Source organism: Ranitomeya imitator, chromosome 3 (genome assembly GCF_032444005.1).
Source record: "Ranitomeya imitator isolate aRanImi1 chromosome 3, aRanImi1.pri, whole genome shotgun sequence".
Taxonomy (NCBI): domain Eukaryota; kingdom Metazoa; phylum Chordata; class Amphibia; order Anura; family Dendrobatidae; genus Ranitomeya; species Ranitomeya imitator.
In genome coordinates this window covers 665491302-665506684 of record NC_091284.1, presented here as the reverse complement: position 1 = coordinate 665506684, position 15383 = coordinate 665491302, and the positions used below count along the sequence as shown (strand labels likewise).

General features: G+C 46.1%; 1 protein-coding gene across 4 annotated transcripts in view; it reads left to right on the top strand.

Annotated features, from left to right (window-relative positions):
• RCBTB2 (RCC1 and BTB domain containing protein 2) overlaps positions 1 to 15383 on the top strand; it is a 125498-nt gene that overhangs the window by 41314 nt on the left and 68801 nt on the right. For all 4 annotated transcript variants that reach the window (XM_069758302.1, XM_069758299.1, XM_069758300.1 and 1 more), the window contains exon 5: positions 10180 to 10338. In XM_069758302.1, the coding sequence (XP_069614403.1) occupies positions 10180 to 10338 (159 nt within the window). The remainder of the gene's footprint in view (positions 1 to 10179; positions 10339 to 15383) is intronic.

The following is a 15383-nucleotide window of genomic DNA, read 5'->3' as shown; positions in this document are numbered from 1 at the left end:
ATCGCCTGTGTGTTGCACATGCGATCGGTAGTCACCGGGAATGGTTTTCACTTCACAGGTTTCACTTCACAGGTGTGCCCTGTCAGGTTTAATAAGTGGGATTTCTTGCCTTATAAATAGGGTTGGGACCATCAGTTGTGTTGAGCAGAAGTCTGGTGTATACACAGACACAGATAGATCAAATGCATCAATACCCTATAGCCAAAATGAAAATGTATGTAAAGGATCAGAAACTGAAACTAATCCTGCAATGGAGATAGTTAAAAGATCTTAGGGAACATGACCAGAGATTGTGCAAACCAGCGGTCCAGGGGGGGTCAAACACCCAACGCATGTTGCCACAGCAGTGGCTTCACCAGGGGAAGAAGAGGTGAGCATGAAGACTCATAATGTGTATTTTATATCGTACCTGAATAGTAGAAACTCAATCAGCTGTGATTGTAAGTAACATTTCCCACATGTCAACTTTGCATCAGCACAATTTTGGAACCCCGATGCATCTGTCTGTTTCTGTCCTGCGCTTCCCGGCGTGCTGCGGCGTCCAGGGTGAGCTGGGTGATGCGGCCGGGGTTGGGGCCTGAAAGGCCATCCCGGACGGCTCTCTTTTTTTCCTGGTACATTGCTGGGTCGCGTGCCAGGGCAGGGGGGCGTGGAGTCGGGTCAGGAGGGGGGGCATTATCCCCTTGCCAGAGACCTGCTGACCCGGATATCTGAGGGGAGGTGACGTAAAGGTCCTGAACTCTTGCAGATAGTGCTTCTGAGCCATTACCAGGATGGACGTAGCAGAAGCTTCCTTGGATCAGCAGGAGGACCTGCAGCAACCAAATCTAGAGCAGCATGCTTCTGTGAGGCCCCGTATAAAGCCACGACTGAAGGCCCGGGAAACGTGTAGTAGCCGGGCAAGTGGTTTGTCCAGCTTCAGGAGTTCCTCCAGGGGGGAAGATTCAGCAGCATCGGCAGAGAAATGTCCCCCTCGTGATCCGGTACCTATGAAACTGTAACACGGGTAAGAGATCTTCGTGAAAGTACACTTGGTGATGCAGTCTTCCCCTTATTTTTTCCTGTCCTGCTAGGGGAAGAAGTGTTCTGGGACATCATGGCAGAGAGTGTGCCCTTTGCAGATGTCCCCTGCCAGATGCTTACCCGAAAAGTTATGTCAACCTTGTGTACAGCAGACGGTAGGGTGCTAAAAGAGGGAATGGTTAGCCTTTAGCTAGAATACAGTGCCTTATATTTCCCCCCCTTTTACAGGTAGCGGAGGAAACTCACGACAAGCCTAAGGGAGATTATTAGGTTGGAGGTGAAGGAGTCCCTATCTCAGGAGAGTTCTAAGAAGAAAGAGTGGTTAGAATTAGTTTTATAGACTCCGAATCCTCGGCTGACCTTAGAAAGGATGAAGATTACTCCGGGCCTTATTCTTCATCATCCTCTTCAGAGGGGGACTCTAGCCGTTTCTGTTTTCCATTAGACCGCATGGCTAAATTGGTTAAAACGGTCAGGTCCACCATGTGGGTGGCAGATTCTAGTCCAGAGTCTTCTGTACAAGACTTAATATTTGGTGGATTAGATCCTAAGAAATGCAGGGCCTCCCCGCTGAATAGTAAAATTCAGAACCTGATAGGCAAGGAATGGAAGAGGCTGGAAAAAAAGGGTTCCTTGCCTCCGGCATTCAAACGTAGATATCCCTTTGAGGATCCCGTGGTGAATAGATGGGACAAGGCCCCGAAGCTCGATGCAGCTGTGGCTAAAGCCTCTAAAAAATCTTCCCTGCCCTTTGAGGACCTGGGCTCCTTGAAAGACCCTTTAGACAAAAAGGCAGACTCCTTCCTTAAAGGGACTGTAACGAATGGAAACGGAGGCACAGATGTAGAAGTTCACATTCGTATTTATTAAGGTTTGATGTGGAACCACTAGACCACAGTCCAGGGGGCTCCGAAGGGGGCGTTACTGCGTGAGCCCCAGACACCCGTAGTAAGTCCCCTCTAACAGGGACAGAATGGAATGCCTGGAGGACACGGGTGCTACCTTCAGTTAGACCCCGTACTCGTGGCGGCTGTCCCAGCGGAACAGACGGGCCAGCAAGGTTAGCGGGTATTGCAGAGTTGACTGGAGGATACCAGGTGTAGAAGCTGGTGCCGGTGGTACTGGCGTGGTCCGGAAGTGAGGCTGGCGGACTGGCAGGACTAGACGGGTCCAGAGTAGATACTGCGGATGCAGTCCAGATTAACCGAGTAACTGGTAGCAGAGGATCTGTGGAAACAGACAGAATAAGCGGAGTTCCTTGCAGATACTTCAGAAACAGAAGCGCAGAATAACAGGAACCGGAAGTTAGCAACAGTAGACACTTGTTGCTCCGGCGCCCTCCCTATGGTGGAAGGGCTAGAAATAATAGACAAACACACGCCATTGGTTAGAGGCAACATTTGAAAAATGCACACTGTCTCTTTAAGAGACCGGGAGCAGGCGCGCGTGCGACCTAAGAACCCTGCCAGGGAACCTGCTGGCTGCACGCCAGGAAGCAGGAGAGGAAGGAGGGTTGGGGGCTGCGTCCAGGCAACGTGAAGCCGGCACAGAGCGAGAGTCCTGATAGAGACCCCCTGGAGGTACAGTAAACAGACCGGGTGTAACAGGGACTTGGGAGATGCCAGCTGGCTCCCTGAGACCGGCAGTAGCCTCCACCTGTACAGCCAGATCCATGATGGTCTGCTTGGTTCAGCTAGAATCCCAGTTAAAGGATGGAGCCCCGAAAGAGTCCATCTTAAAGGTCTAACCTATAATTCAGGGGGCTGCAGCCTTCCTAGCAGACGCCTCGGCGGACTCTAAGAATGGCGGCTAGAGCAGCAGGACTGTCCAACACAGCTCAAAGGGCACTGTGGCTGAAATGTTGGCCTGGTGATAAGCCAAGCCAGATCCCGACTCTGCACCATCCCATATGAAGGAGAGTACCTTTTTGGTCCAGTCTTGGATGAACTTTTAGAAAAGGCAGGGGATGATAAAAAAAAAAAAATTCCCCAGTTTACTGACTACTTCCTACCGACACCCTTTCAGTAGGAGAAGGTTCAGTCATAGGAAGCCTTCCAGGGAGCGAGTTAAGTGGGAGGAAAGGAAGAGAAAATGTACGGGATTTATGTTTGGAGGCTCCTCACAGGAGCATCAGAAACCATCCCAATGACTAGCGGTGCCCATGGGGGGTAGGCTAGCGGCCTTCTACCTGACCTGATCCCTGATCTCCAACTATGACTGGATTTTAAGTCTGATTTCATCAGGGCTTCAATTAGAATTTTCGTCCGTTCCTCAAAATAGATTCAGGGTTACTCCCTTCCGGTCGTCGTCTTCAGAACAGGCTGCCCTGGAGTTGGAGATCCATGATCTATGTCCTAAAAAGGTCCTGGTAGAAGTGGCAGAGGCAGAGAAAAATAAAGGATTCTACTCTCCTCTATTTTTGGTTCGAAAGCCGGACAGTTCCTTCAGAACAATCATTAATCTTGAAGCCCTCAATAAGTTTCTGATAATACATTCCCTTTAACATGGAATCTATCAGTTCAACAATAAAGCTATTTTTGGAAAACTGTTTCATGGTGCTGTTAGATCTAAACAATGCATATTATATGTACCCATTCATGTAGCCCATCAACATTTCCTTAGAGTGGCAGTTTCCATGGGAGGTTCAGTCTGTCACTTCCAGTTTAGGGCCCTTCCCTTTGGCCTTGCGGTTGCCCCTCGCCTTTTCACTAAAGTTGTAGCTGAGGTCATGGCCCACCTGCGTGAATCCGACATCCTTATTATTCCCTACCTTGATGACTTCCTTATTGTAGGCAGAACAGCGGACCATTGTTCAGTACAGCTGGAAAGAGCAATGTCCGTCCTGGAACACTTGGGGTGGCTACAGAATATTAAAAAATCACGGTTACAGCCCCTGAGAGGGCAGCAGTTTTTGGGCCTAATTTTAGACTCTGAGACTCAGGAGTGTCGTCTACCGTTCGATAAGTTGATCCGTCTCCGTTATAAGGTTCTCGGCACTTCTAATAACCCCATCATGTCCCTCAGGAAAGCCATGCACCTTTTGGGTTCCCTGTCATCTTGCATTCCCGCGGTCTGGTCGGCACAATTTCATACAAGGGCTCTACAGAGGGACCTCTTGTTGAATAATAGGAGCCTTGGGGGTAATTTAGAGGGTCTGCTGACTTTTTCGAACCTCTGTGAAATCCCTTGAATGGTGGCTAGACCACAGTAACCTAACCTATACTCCCAGGGAACCCCTCTGGATAATATAACCAAGGTGGTCACCATGAATGCAAGCCCTACTGGTTGGGAGGCTCATATTGATTAGGTCATGATCCAGGGCCTAGGGGAACAACATGATGTAGACAGTTCCTCTAACCTGAAGGAATTAATGGCAGTAGAACTAGCCGTTAAAAAGCTCCTTGTATATCTGCAGGGTCATCACATGCGGGTCCTTTCCGACAATCAGGTCACAGTGGCCTATGTCAACCACCGGGGCGGGACTCGTTCCAGACCACTGATGGAAGCAACAGAAGGACTGTTCCAGTTAGCAGAGCAACATTTTCTATCTTTAACAGCACTGCATATAAGAGGAAAGGGCAATGCCACAGCAGACTTTTTAAGCCACAACCAACTAAGACAAGGGGAATGGGCTCTAAAAAAAACGCCACCTTCAACCAAATTGTGCGGTTGTGGGGTCAGCCGGTCGTGTACCTCTTCGCTACCAGGAGCAACAGGAAAGTGAAACAATTCTGCTCACTGGACCCCAGAGAAGGCCCTCTGGCAGTGGATGCCTTGCTAATAAAGTGGGATTTCAGTCTGACTTACGCCTTTCCTCCCTTATCTCTGCTACCTCTAGTAGTGAGGAAAATCAGGAAGGACAAAGCAAGGGTAATAGTGATTGCCCCCTTTTGGGCCCAGGAGGACATGGTTCTCATGTCTCAGATCCATGTCAGTATCCGATCCTTGGGTGCTACCGGAAATTTCAGATCTCCCATCCCAGGGCCCAGTCTACCATCCTCAGGTGCCAGGACTCCATCTGACGGCATGGAGATTGAAAGGTGATTGCTAAGGGATAGAGGTTTTTCTCCAAACTTAATTAATACCCTTCTTAAAAGTAGGAAAGAAATTACGACCAAGATCTATGCTAGAACCTGGAAAAAATCTTACAGAATAGAGTTGGTAGCTGGGAAGGGGGTTCCAATAGCTCAAATCCTGGAGTTTCTTCAGAAAGGTCCAGACATGGGTCTTTCCACCAGTACCCTTAAGGTGCAGGTATCAGCCTTAGGCTACGTTCACATTAGCGTTGCGCGCCGGTGCGTCGGCGACGCAACGCACGACGCACCAAAAAACGCACGCAAACGCACGCAAAAATGCTGCGTTTTGCGACGCGTGCGTCGTTTTTTGACGAAAATCGGACGCACGAAAAATGCAACTTGTTGCATTTTCTTGCGTCCGACGCTAGCGTCGAAAACAACGCACGTGTCGGAAAACGCAACAAAAAAAACGCACGCGTCCCCCATGTTAAACATAGGGGCGCGTCGCCGCTGCGTCGCCGACGCAACAGCGATGCACATTAGCGGAACGCTAATGTGAACGTAGCCTTAGGGGCCCTTTTTAGCTGTGAGGTCGCCAATAACTACTGGATTAACATGTTTATTAAAGCAGCAGGCAGGTCCAGACCCATAGTTAGAGTAAGGTTCATGCCATGGGATTTAAACCTAGTGCTCACGGCCATGATGGAAGCTCCTTTTGAGCCCATTTCATCAGCCTGTTAAGATACTCTCCCTCAAGTTAGCGTTCTTGGAGGCATTAAGTCAGCTCGAAGGGTGAGTGACATGCAGGCACTTTCTAGACTCCCTCTGTATACACAGTTCCATGACGACAGGGTTATCCTTAGACCTGATCCAGCTTATTTACCTAAAGTGGCTTCCAGTTTTCATAGAACACAGGAAATAGTCCTTCCATCTTTCCTCCCCAACCAGAAAAAGTAAGCTCCACACTCTAGATGTTAGGAGATGTCTCCTAGAGTACCTATTGGTCAATGATACCTGGAAAAAGGACAATGCCTTGCTTGTCTCCTTTCAAGGCACCAGCAATGGTCTTAGGGTGTTGAGGAGCACATTAGCTAGGTGGATCAGGGAGGCCATTTCTCTAGCGTACACTTCAAGTGGCAAGACAGCACCTGAGAAGCTGAGGGCGCACTCTACTCAGTCCATGGCAGCCTCGTGGGCAGAAAGATCAGAAGTCTCCATTGACCAAATATGTAAGGTGGCCACTTGGTCTTCTCCGAGCAAGTTTTGCAATCATTATAGATTAGATTTGGGTGCTTCCTCAGACCTCTCCTTCAGTATAAGGGTACTGCAGGCTGTAGTCCCTCCCTAAATAGTTATTACTATCTGTAATTCTCCCGTTGGTGCGGTCATGGGCGACCGAATAAAGTCTTAGTTACTTACTGTTAACGGTATTTTTCAGAGCCCATGACAGCACCCTTAGATTCCCTTCCCCTTTTACTTTGGGTGTGCACTTCTTCCTCTTATAAGGTTCACATATATGAAATAGTTAGGCATTCGAGTATTGTACATATTTATTTTGCCATTAACCTTGGGTGGTCCTCTCGAGCTCTGTAATCCAATTGAAACATGGGAGAGGTAGCATCCTTTTGTATATGTAGGTTTCCTGCTCCTGATGGGCGGATCCACTCTCTCGTTGGTGCTGTCATGGGCTCAGAAAAAATACCGTTAACGGTAAGTGGTTTTATAGCGAAAAAAACGCGCAAAATACTGAACGTGTGCACATACCCTGAGACTTTCCCCAATGTTTGTTTTTCATCTATTTCCATTTTTCCCTGTCTGTTTGAAGCCAAAGCTGTCATTCAAAGGTTTTCGGCATAGGTGGACATAGAGAGAAAACATGCAGGTGGGAAGGTACACTTACGGGCTTAAACTTATCCATACGTCCAGGTCACCTGGCACTTGCAGACGTATGGCGACTTCCTGGCAATTCCATGCGCGCAGTGACTGTGTGAGCGTGATTGCCGCCGGGTGTCAGCTGATTCTGACAGCTGACACCCGCTTCTCAGTGCCATGAGGAGTGCCCGCACTGTTCCTGGCACTTTAACCCCCTAAATGCTTGGATCTCAGCATTTGACAAGCAGGCAGAGGGTAGAAAGCTCCTCTACCCTTGGATCGGCGCTCTGCTGTGAGCCCAAACAGTAGTTTACCCCCACATATGGGGTTTCTGCATACTCAGGAGAAATTTGCACAACGAATTGTATGGTGCACTTTCTCGTGTTACCCTTGTGAAAATGCAAAAGTTAGGGCTAAAAAAAACCTTTTTGTGGGGAAAATGTTTTTTTTTTTTTTTTTTTTCACACCTCAATGTTCTAGACTTCTGTGAAGCACCTGGGCGTTCAAGGTGCTCATCACACATAAGATGGATAAGTTCTCTGGGGGGGTCTAGTTTACAAAATGATTTCACTTGTGGGGGTTTCGACTGTTTATGCACTTCAGGGGCTCTCCAAACGCAACATGGCGTCTGCTAGTTATTCCAGCAAATTTTGCATTCAAAAAGTCAAATGGCGCTCCTTCCCTTCCAAACCCTGCTGCGCGGCCAAACAGTAGTTTTCCCCGCACATATGGGGTATTGGTGTACTCAAGAGAAATTGCTCAACATATTTTTAGGTCCATTTTTTTTTTCTGTTAACCTTGCAAAAATAAACAAATTTGGATCTAATTTTGTGACAAAAAGTTAATGTTCATTTTTTTTTTTCCTTCCACATTTTAGAATGGTGTCAGCCAGGATCATATTCCTCAAAAACAGTTACACCAATGCCTCTGCCTTATGCCAGTCATAGCACTGGTTACCTATCCACTCCAGAGTTCACTATAAATTTATCACTCGCCCACAAAGCGCTCCACGGTTCAGCACCACCCTACATCTCCTCCCTCGTCTCAGTCTACCACCCTACCCGTACCCTCCGTTCTGAACTAAGGTTAACATCCTCAATAATCAGAACCTCCACTCCCATCTCCAAGACTTCTCACGTGCTGTACCAATTCTTTGGATAACACTACCCAGGATAATTCGATTAATCTCCAATGCCCACAGTTTTAAGCGTGCCCTAAAGATGGATTTCTGTAGACTAGCCTACCGCCTCAACACATTTAACTATCCTAGTGTTCCTCATTCAAAATTTTCTTCATAACCAGTACCCTCGTATCATGTTCTCACACGCTTTATGCATTTAATAACCCTCTGTGTCTGTACTTTTACAAATTCTGGTTGATAACCGGTTCATGCAGCATTATATGAACACCCGATTTATTACATTATGGCTTGTCAGAACAATGAAAGCAATCCACCTTTTGTGTTTCACCTATTTCCTCATATCTTGTAAGCAGAGCCCTCATTCCTCTTGGTATCCGTTATTTATGTGATTCTGTATTGTCTTATTGTCTGTACAAGTCCCCTCTAAAATGTAAAGTGCTGCGGAATATGTTGGTGCTATAGAAATTAAAATTATTATTTTGGGGGTATTTTTTTGTCATATAGGCCCTTCAAGGTAACTTTAAATGTGATGTGATGTCCCTAAAAATAATAAATACCGGTAAATAAAATAAAAATAAATTTTGTAAATTTTTTTGCAAAAATGAGAAATCGCTGTTCAACTTTCAACCCTTAGGGTATGTGCACACAGCCTGGAGGTGTGTTTGGGGTCATTGTCCTGTTAAAAATAAATGATGGTCCAACTAAACGCAAACCGGATGGAATAGCATGCCGCTGCAAGATGCTGTGGTAGCCATGCTGGTTCAGTATGCCTTCAATTTTGATTAAATCCCCAACAGTGTCACCAGCAAAGCACCCCCACACCATCACACCTCCTCCTCCATGCTTCATGGTGGGAACCAGGCATGTAGAGTCCATCCGTTCACCTTTTCTGCGTCGCACAAAGACACGGTGGTTGGAACAAATGATCTCAAATTTGGACTCATCAGACCAAAGCACAGATTTTCACTGGTCTAATGTCCATTCCTTGTGTTCTTTAGCCCACACAAGTCTCTTATGCTTGTTGCCTGTCCTTAGCAGTGGTTTCCTAGCAGCTATTTTACCATGAAGGCCTGCTGCACATTACCATGAAGGCCTGCTGCACAAAGTCTCCTCTTAACAGTTGTTAGAGATGTGTCTGCTGCTAGAATGTGTGGCATTGACCTGGTCTCTAATCTGAGGTGCTGTTAACCTGCGATTTCTGGGGCTGGTGACTCTGATAAACTTATCCTCAGAAGCAGAGGTGGCTCTTGGTCTTCCTTTCCTGGGGCGGTCCTCATGTGAGCCAGTTTCTTTGTAGCGCTTGATGGTTTTTGCCACTGCACATGGGGACACTTTCAAAGTTTTCCCAATTTTTCGGACTGACTGGCCTTCATTTCTTAAAGTAATGATGGCCACTCGTTTTTCTTTTGTGTATCCACCAGACTTCTGCTCAACACAACTGATGGTCCCAACCCCATTTATAAGGCAAGAAATCCCACTTATTAAACCTGACAGGGCACACCTGTGAAGTGAAAACCATTTCCCGTGACTATCTCTTGAAGCTCATCAAGAGAATGCCAAGAGTGTGCAAAGCAATCATCAAAGCAAAAGGTGGCTACTTTGAAGAACCTAGAATATGACATATTTTCAGTTCTTTCACACTTTTTTGTTATGTAGTTTTGATGCCTTCAATGTGAGTGTACAATTTTCATGCTCATGAAAATACAGAAAAATCTTTATATGAGGTGTGTCCAAACTTTTGGTCTGTACTGTATATATTATATTTTATGATGCTCGTTCTCGATAATCTCAGTGTAAACTTTAAGCACTGTTAGTGGTTTTATAAACTGTGTACACATTTCTCAGCTCGGTGTACAGAAGTCAGCAAGGAACATGTGGTGATTAAACTCAGCCATCTCCATGGGCAGTCCTGCGGTCTGTCAGCCAGCTCCCCTCTTCTGCAGCTGCGGACAATGTAGTGAAATTCTAAAATGTCCTTCAGTCATTTGCAGACCAGTCTGACATTTAATAGCTTTTGGCAGTCTGGAAGTATTGAGCTATAACCACCCAGTATTTTTTCCTGATGCTTTTATCTTTGTTTGACAAAATTTTTGATTAATCATAGATTTTTTTTCTTTATTCCAAAAGGTGTATGCTTGGGGATATAATAATTCAGGGCAAGTTGGATCTGGCTCTACGGCAAATCAGCAAATCCCTAGAAGAGTAACTAGTTGTCTACAGAATAAGATTGTTGTTGGCATTGCTTGTGGTCAGATGAGCTCCATGGCTATAGTGGACAACGGTGAGGTAAGAGAAGTTGCTGGGTTTTTTGTGTTTTTTTTTTTTTTTTCTTTTTTTTTTTTTGTTATTCTTTGCTTTCATAACTTGTAGTATACATCTACATCAATATTGGTAGTTGGGTAGAATAAAAGTTTTTTTTTCATTCTCCAAGTTGTGTAGAATGACCATCACACAGCACTGCAGACGAAGTATTGATTAAAATGGTTGCTGAAAATTATAAATAGTTAAAATTGGCATGTGCTTGTGAAAACGGGGAACTTTGCTATCTACTGGTGACTTGAAATCCCCTTCATTCTCTAGAATGGAGTGGTCTTCAATTCTACAATTTTTACTACTCGTTGTAGTAGTGACCAGTCCTACGCAAGAGCGCAACACTTGCAAGGTCTTTTACTATAGAGTTTCCATGAGCTCCTGTGCTGCTCTGATGCTGCCTTTGTTACTTTGGGTCAGCAGTTCAGCAATACCGCCAACTTGAACAATCAATCATCGGTAAGCAATGGAGCAGAGCTCCCTACTGATTAATCTTGATAAAACCAGGATTAGAGAGTTACTTAACTTTTTCCAATTTTATTGCGAGAACTCTTCTCTGATATTTAACTGATCACGAGATGATCCTGCCTCTGGAATCTATATCGGCTGTAATTTGCTAGTGAGCCAACCAGCAAATGATCGTCCCAAACATCCTCATCAATAGTGATATGAATGTCAACGGGAGAAGAAAAAATCAAGCCGCACAGCCCGTGTTGGAACCCGGTGTGCAGTTGGCCACTAGAACTGACGTACTCAGGTGGTGCTCGCATAGAAAACAGTACATGAAATATATCATAGAAAGAGAAACACGCGGCAACACTCACCGAGCCTGAGGTAGGAATTCGACTTTATTGAAGCATCTTTGTAACAATCTTCATGGCACGGGGGAGTAGGAAAAGAGGTGCTCACACCTCTTTTCCTACTCCCCCGTGCCGTGAAGATTGTTACAAAGATGCTTCAATAAAGTCGAATTCCTACCTCAGGCTCGGTGAGTGCTGCCACGTGTTTCTCTTTCTATAAGTGATATGAATGTGCTAATGAAACTTGGCAAATGCCGACGAAACCTTTGATAGTAATAATCTTTATTTTTTTATAGCGCTAACATATTCCGCAGCGCTTTACAGTTTGCACACATTATAATCATTGTCCCCGATGCGGCTCACACTCTAAATTCCCGATCAGTATGTCTTTGGAGTACCCTGAGGAAACCCACGCAAACACAGAGAGAACATACAAACTCCTTGCAGATGTTGTCCTTGGTGGGATTTGAACCCAGGACTCAAGAGCTTCAAAGCTGCAGTGCTAACCACTGAGCCACCGTGCTGCTAAGATGTCTTCATGTAGAAAGCTACTGTTTTATGGCAGCACCACTTTAACCTCGAAAGTTTTTGATTACAGCCACATTTTCCCCTGACTCTCCTGTCTTGTCCAGTATCAAGTTATAGAATTTGATACTGTGCGGAATTAGGTGCAGATAGATAACTTTTTACTGTGATGGAACATGTACCTGTCCACCGTTTTAGTACGTTTTTGAAATTCACAAGTAAGATTCATTCTGCACATGTCATAAACAGAAAATAATCAAGACTTTACCAGACCAGAGAGCCTGCTACCAGGGACTGGAGACGTAGCAAGTAGAGTTGAGCGACCTTGACCTTTTTAGAGTCGAGCCGGGTTTTGCGAAACCCGACTATGTCCAAAGTCGGGTCGAGTGAAATCGGCCGATTATGACGTAAAGTCGGGATCGACCGAAACACGAAACCCAATGCAAGTCAATGGGGCAGCATAGTCGGCAGTGAGTGGGGGCCAGGAAAACACCTAGAGTACCCATTTTAATGTCAAAACCATCCATTCTTCTTAATGAAGCTTGTCAAGCGTAATTTACCTTATAATAATTGGAAGGCATTTGAAATTGGGGGTCATTTGGCTAAAGTTGTGTGGGGTAGGGCTGGTTCAAGTAATTAGTGGGCCCAGGAAATCTGGACCACGTCACGGCAGTGGAGCAGGGAGAGGTAAGTATTTCAACTTTGCAAGTGCTGTGAACCTGAGCAAGCAGGGGGGGCCCACTCGTTGGCATTGGCACTGGCACAGGGCCCCTCAAAGTACAGCGGTGTGTTTGCACGGCGGGGGCGCCTCCCACCGGCAGCAACACTTTTGCGTACTATGAGAGGCCCTGTGCCAGTGACGTCGCCAACTAGTATTCCTCCCCCCACCTGATGAAGGAACCTGCACTTTCATCTGCACCTTCCTCTTTGTCCCCGTGTAAGGTGGTATGGTATGCGGGAAGAGCAACCTGACTTTCAGCAGGGTCACAATGTTGTTGTGTAGCGTGCACGGGGAATGTTGCGTTATGGGTCAATGTACCAGCAGACTCATCTATCACTGGCTGGGCAATGGGCACGATGAAGTGGAAACACAGATATAGGCCCAAAGAAGAAAGTGGGCTAAATGCAGTTCAAAATTGGTAACACAGGAATAACCAGGGGGCATTGCAGTGGAGGACAACTGGAATGAGAGGCTGACACAGAGAGTAGGGCCAAATCAGTAAGTAGTCGAAATGCAGTTCAAAATTGGCAACCGTAGTAAACAGGCGGCACAGCTTTGTTCAGTGGAGGAGAACAGCAAGGAGTGGCAGACACCGATAGTAGGCCCCAACCCAACTAGTAGGCCAAATGCAGTCTAACATTAACAACTACTTAACGAGAGGCTGAAAATGGAATTTCAGGACAGGAAACCAGGAGAACAGCAAGGAGTGGCAGACACCGATAGTAGGCCCCAAACCAACTAGTACGCCAAATGCAGTTGTTCCATTTAACCACAATTTAATGAGAGCCTGAAGATAGAAGCTCAGGAAAGGCAACCTGGGGAACACCTTGGAGTGTAACACACCATCTCTCTCCACCCCATACCCATTTTGTAGGCCTAATGCTGTGTACTTTTCTACAACTACTAAACGAGAGTCGGAAGACCGAAGCAATGGCAAGGAAACCTGGGGAACACCTTGGAGTGTAACACACCATCTCTCTCCACCCCATACCCAATTTGTAGGCCTAATGCAGCCTACTTTCCGACACCTACTAAACGAGAGCATGAAGATCGAAGTTCAGGAAAGGCAACCTGGGGAACACCTTGGAGTGTAACACACCATCTCTCTCCACCCCATACCCATTTTTTAGGCCTAATGCAGTGTACTTTTCTACAACTACTAAACGAGAGTCGGAAGACCGAAGCAATGGCAAGGAAACCTGGGGAACACCTTGGAGTGTAACACACCATCTCTCTCCACCCCATTCCCCATTTTTTAGGCCTAATGCAGCCTACTTTCCGACACCTACTAAACGAGAGCATGAAGATCGAAGCTCAGGAAAGGCAACCTGGGGAACACCTTGGAGTGTAACACACCATCTCTCTCCACCCCATACCCATTTTGTAGGCCTAATGCTGTGTACTTTTCTACAACTACTAAACGAGAGTCGGAAGACCGAAGCAATGGCAAGGAAACCTGGGGAACACCTTGGAGTGTAACACACCATCTCTCTCCACCCCATACCCAATTTGTAGGCCTAATGCAGCCTACTTTCCGACACCTACTAAACGAGAGCATGAAGATCGAAGCTCAGGAAAGGCAACCTGGGGAACACCTTGGAGTGTAACACACCATCTCTCTCCACCCCATACCCAATTTGTAGGCCTAATGCAGCCTACTTTCCGACACCTACTAAACGAGAGCATGAAGATCGAAGCTCAGGAAAGGCAACCTGAGGAACACCTTGGAGTGTAACACACCATCTCTCTCCACCCCATACCCATTTTTTAGGCCTAATGCAGTGTACTTTTCTACAACTACTAAACGAGAGTCGGAAGACCGAAGCAATGGCAAGGAAACCTGGGGAACACCTTGGAGTGTAACACACCATCTCTCTCCACCCCATTCCCCATTTTTTAGGCCTAATGCAGCCTACTTTCCGACACCTACTAAACGAGAGCATGAAGATCGAAGCTCAGGAAAGGCAACCTGGGGAACACCTTGGAGTGTAACACACCATCTCTCTCCACCCCATACCCATTTTGTAGGCCTAATGCAGCGTACTTTTCTACAACTACTAAACGAGAGCATGAAGATCGAAGCTCAGGAAAGGCAACCTGGTGAAAACCTTGGAGTGTAACACAACCTGTCTCTACACCCCATACCAAATTTGTAGGCCTAATGCAGCGTAGTTTCCACCAACTACTAAACGAGAGCCGGAAGATCGAAGCTCATGAAAGGCAACCCGGGGAACACCTTGGAGTGTAACACAACCTCTCTCTACACCACGAAAGGGCTGATTCTTAGGAAGGAAGGCTGTTGTAAATAAGCATTGCGCGTCCGAGGGTGATTATATTCTTATTCGGTATCTACTCACCCTCGGACGCGCCATGCTTCTTGATTTGTAATTAATGTTTATTTGCAATGTGCTTTTGACTTACTCAATTATTTTTTTAATTATTGATTTTATTAAATTAATAGTTTAACATCTTATTGGAAATAATTTAAAGGAGACGCGACAGGACAACACTCGGTGGATGCCATATCTGTGTTAACAACTCCAAAAAACTTTCAGTTAACTTCTTGCAGGAGAAAGAAATTGTAGCTGTTGGACCTTTGTAGTACAGTTCCAGATATTTGTTGTGTGTTTGTTTTGATTGTTAAAATGTCTGCATTTGAGATCTCAACACGATCTTATTTTTTATAATCAAATTATTTTTTTTTATATTTAATGATGTTGGTTCAAGGGGTACACGGGCAGCAATAGACAGGTCAGTGGAGGCCTAGTGGAAGGAGTGACGGCAGACAGGCATCAAAGGCCTAACATTGGGCTGGCTGTAGGCAAGTTAAAATTGGTTCCAGGGGAACACGGCCATCAGTGGCCTGGTCAGTGTAGTTGTAGTTGAAAGAACGGGACGCAGACAGGCTTCGAAGGCCTAACATAATAACATAGGGCTGGCTGTAGGCAAGTTAAAATTGGTTCCAGGGGAACACG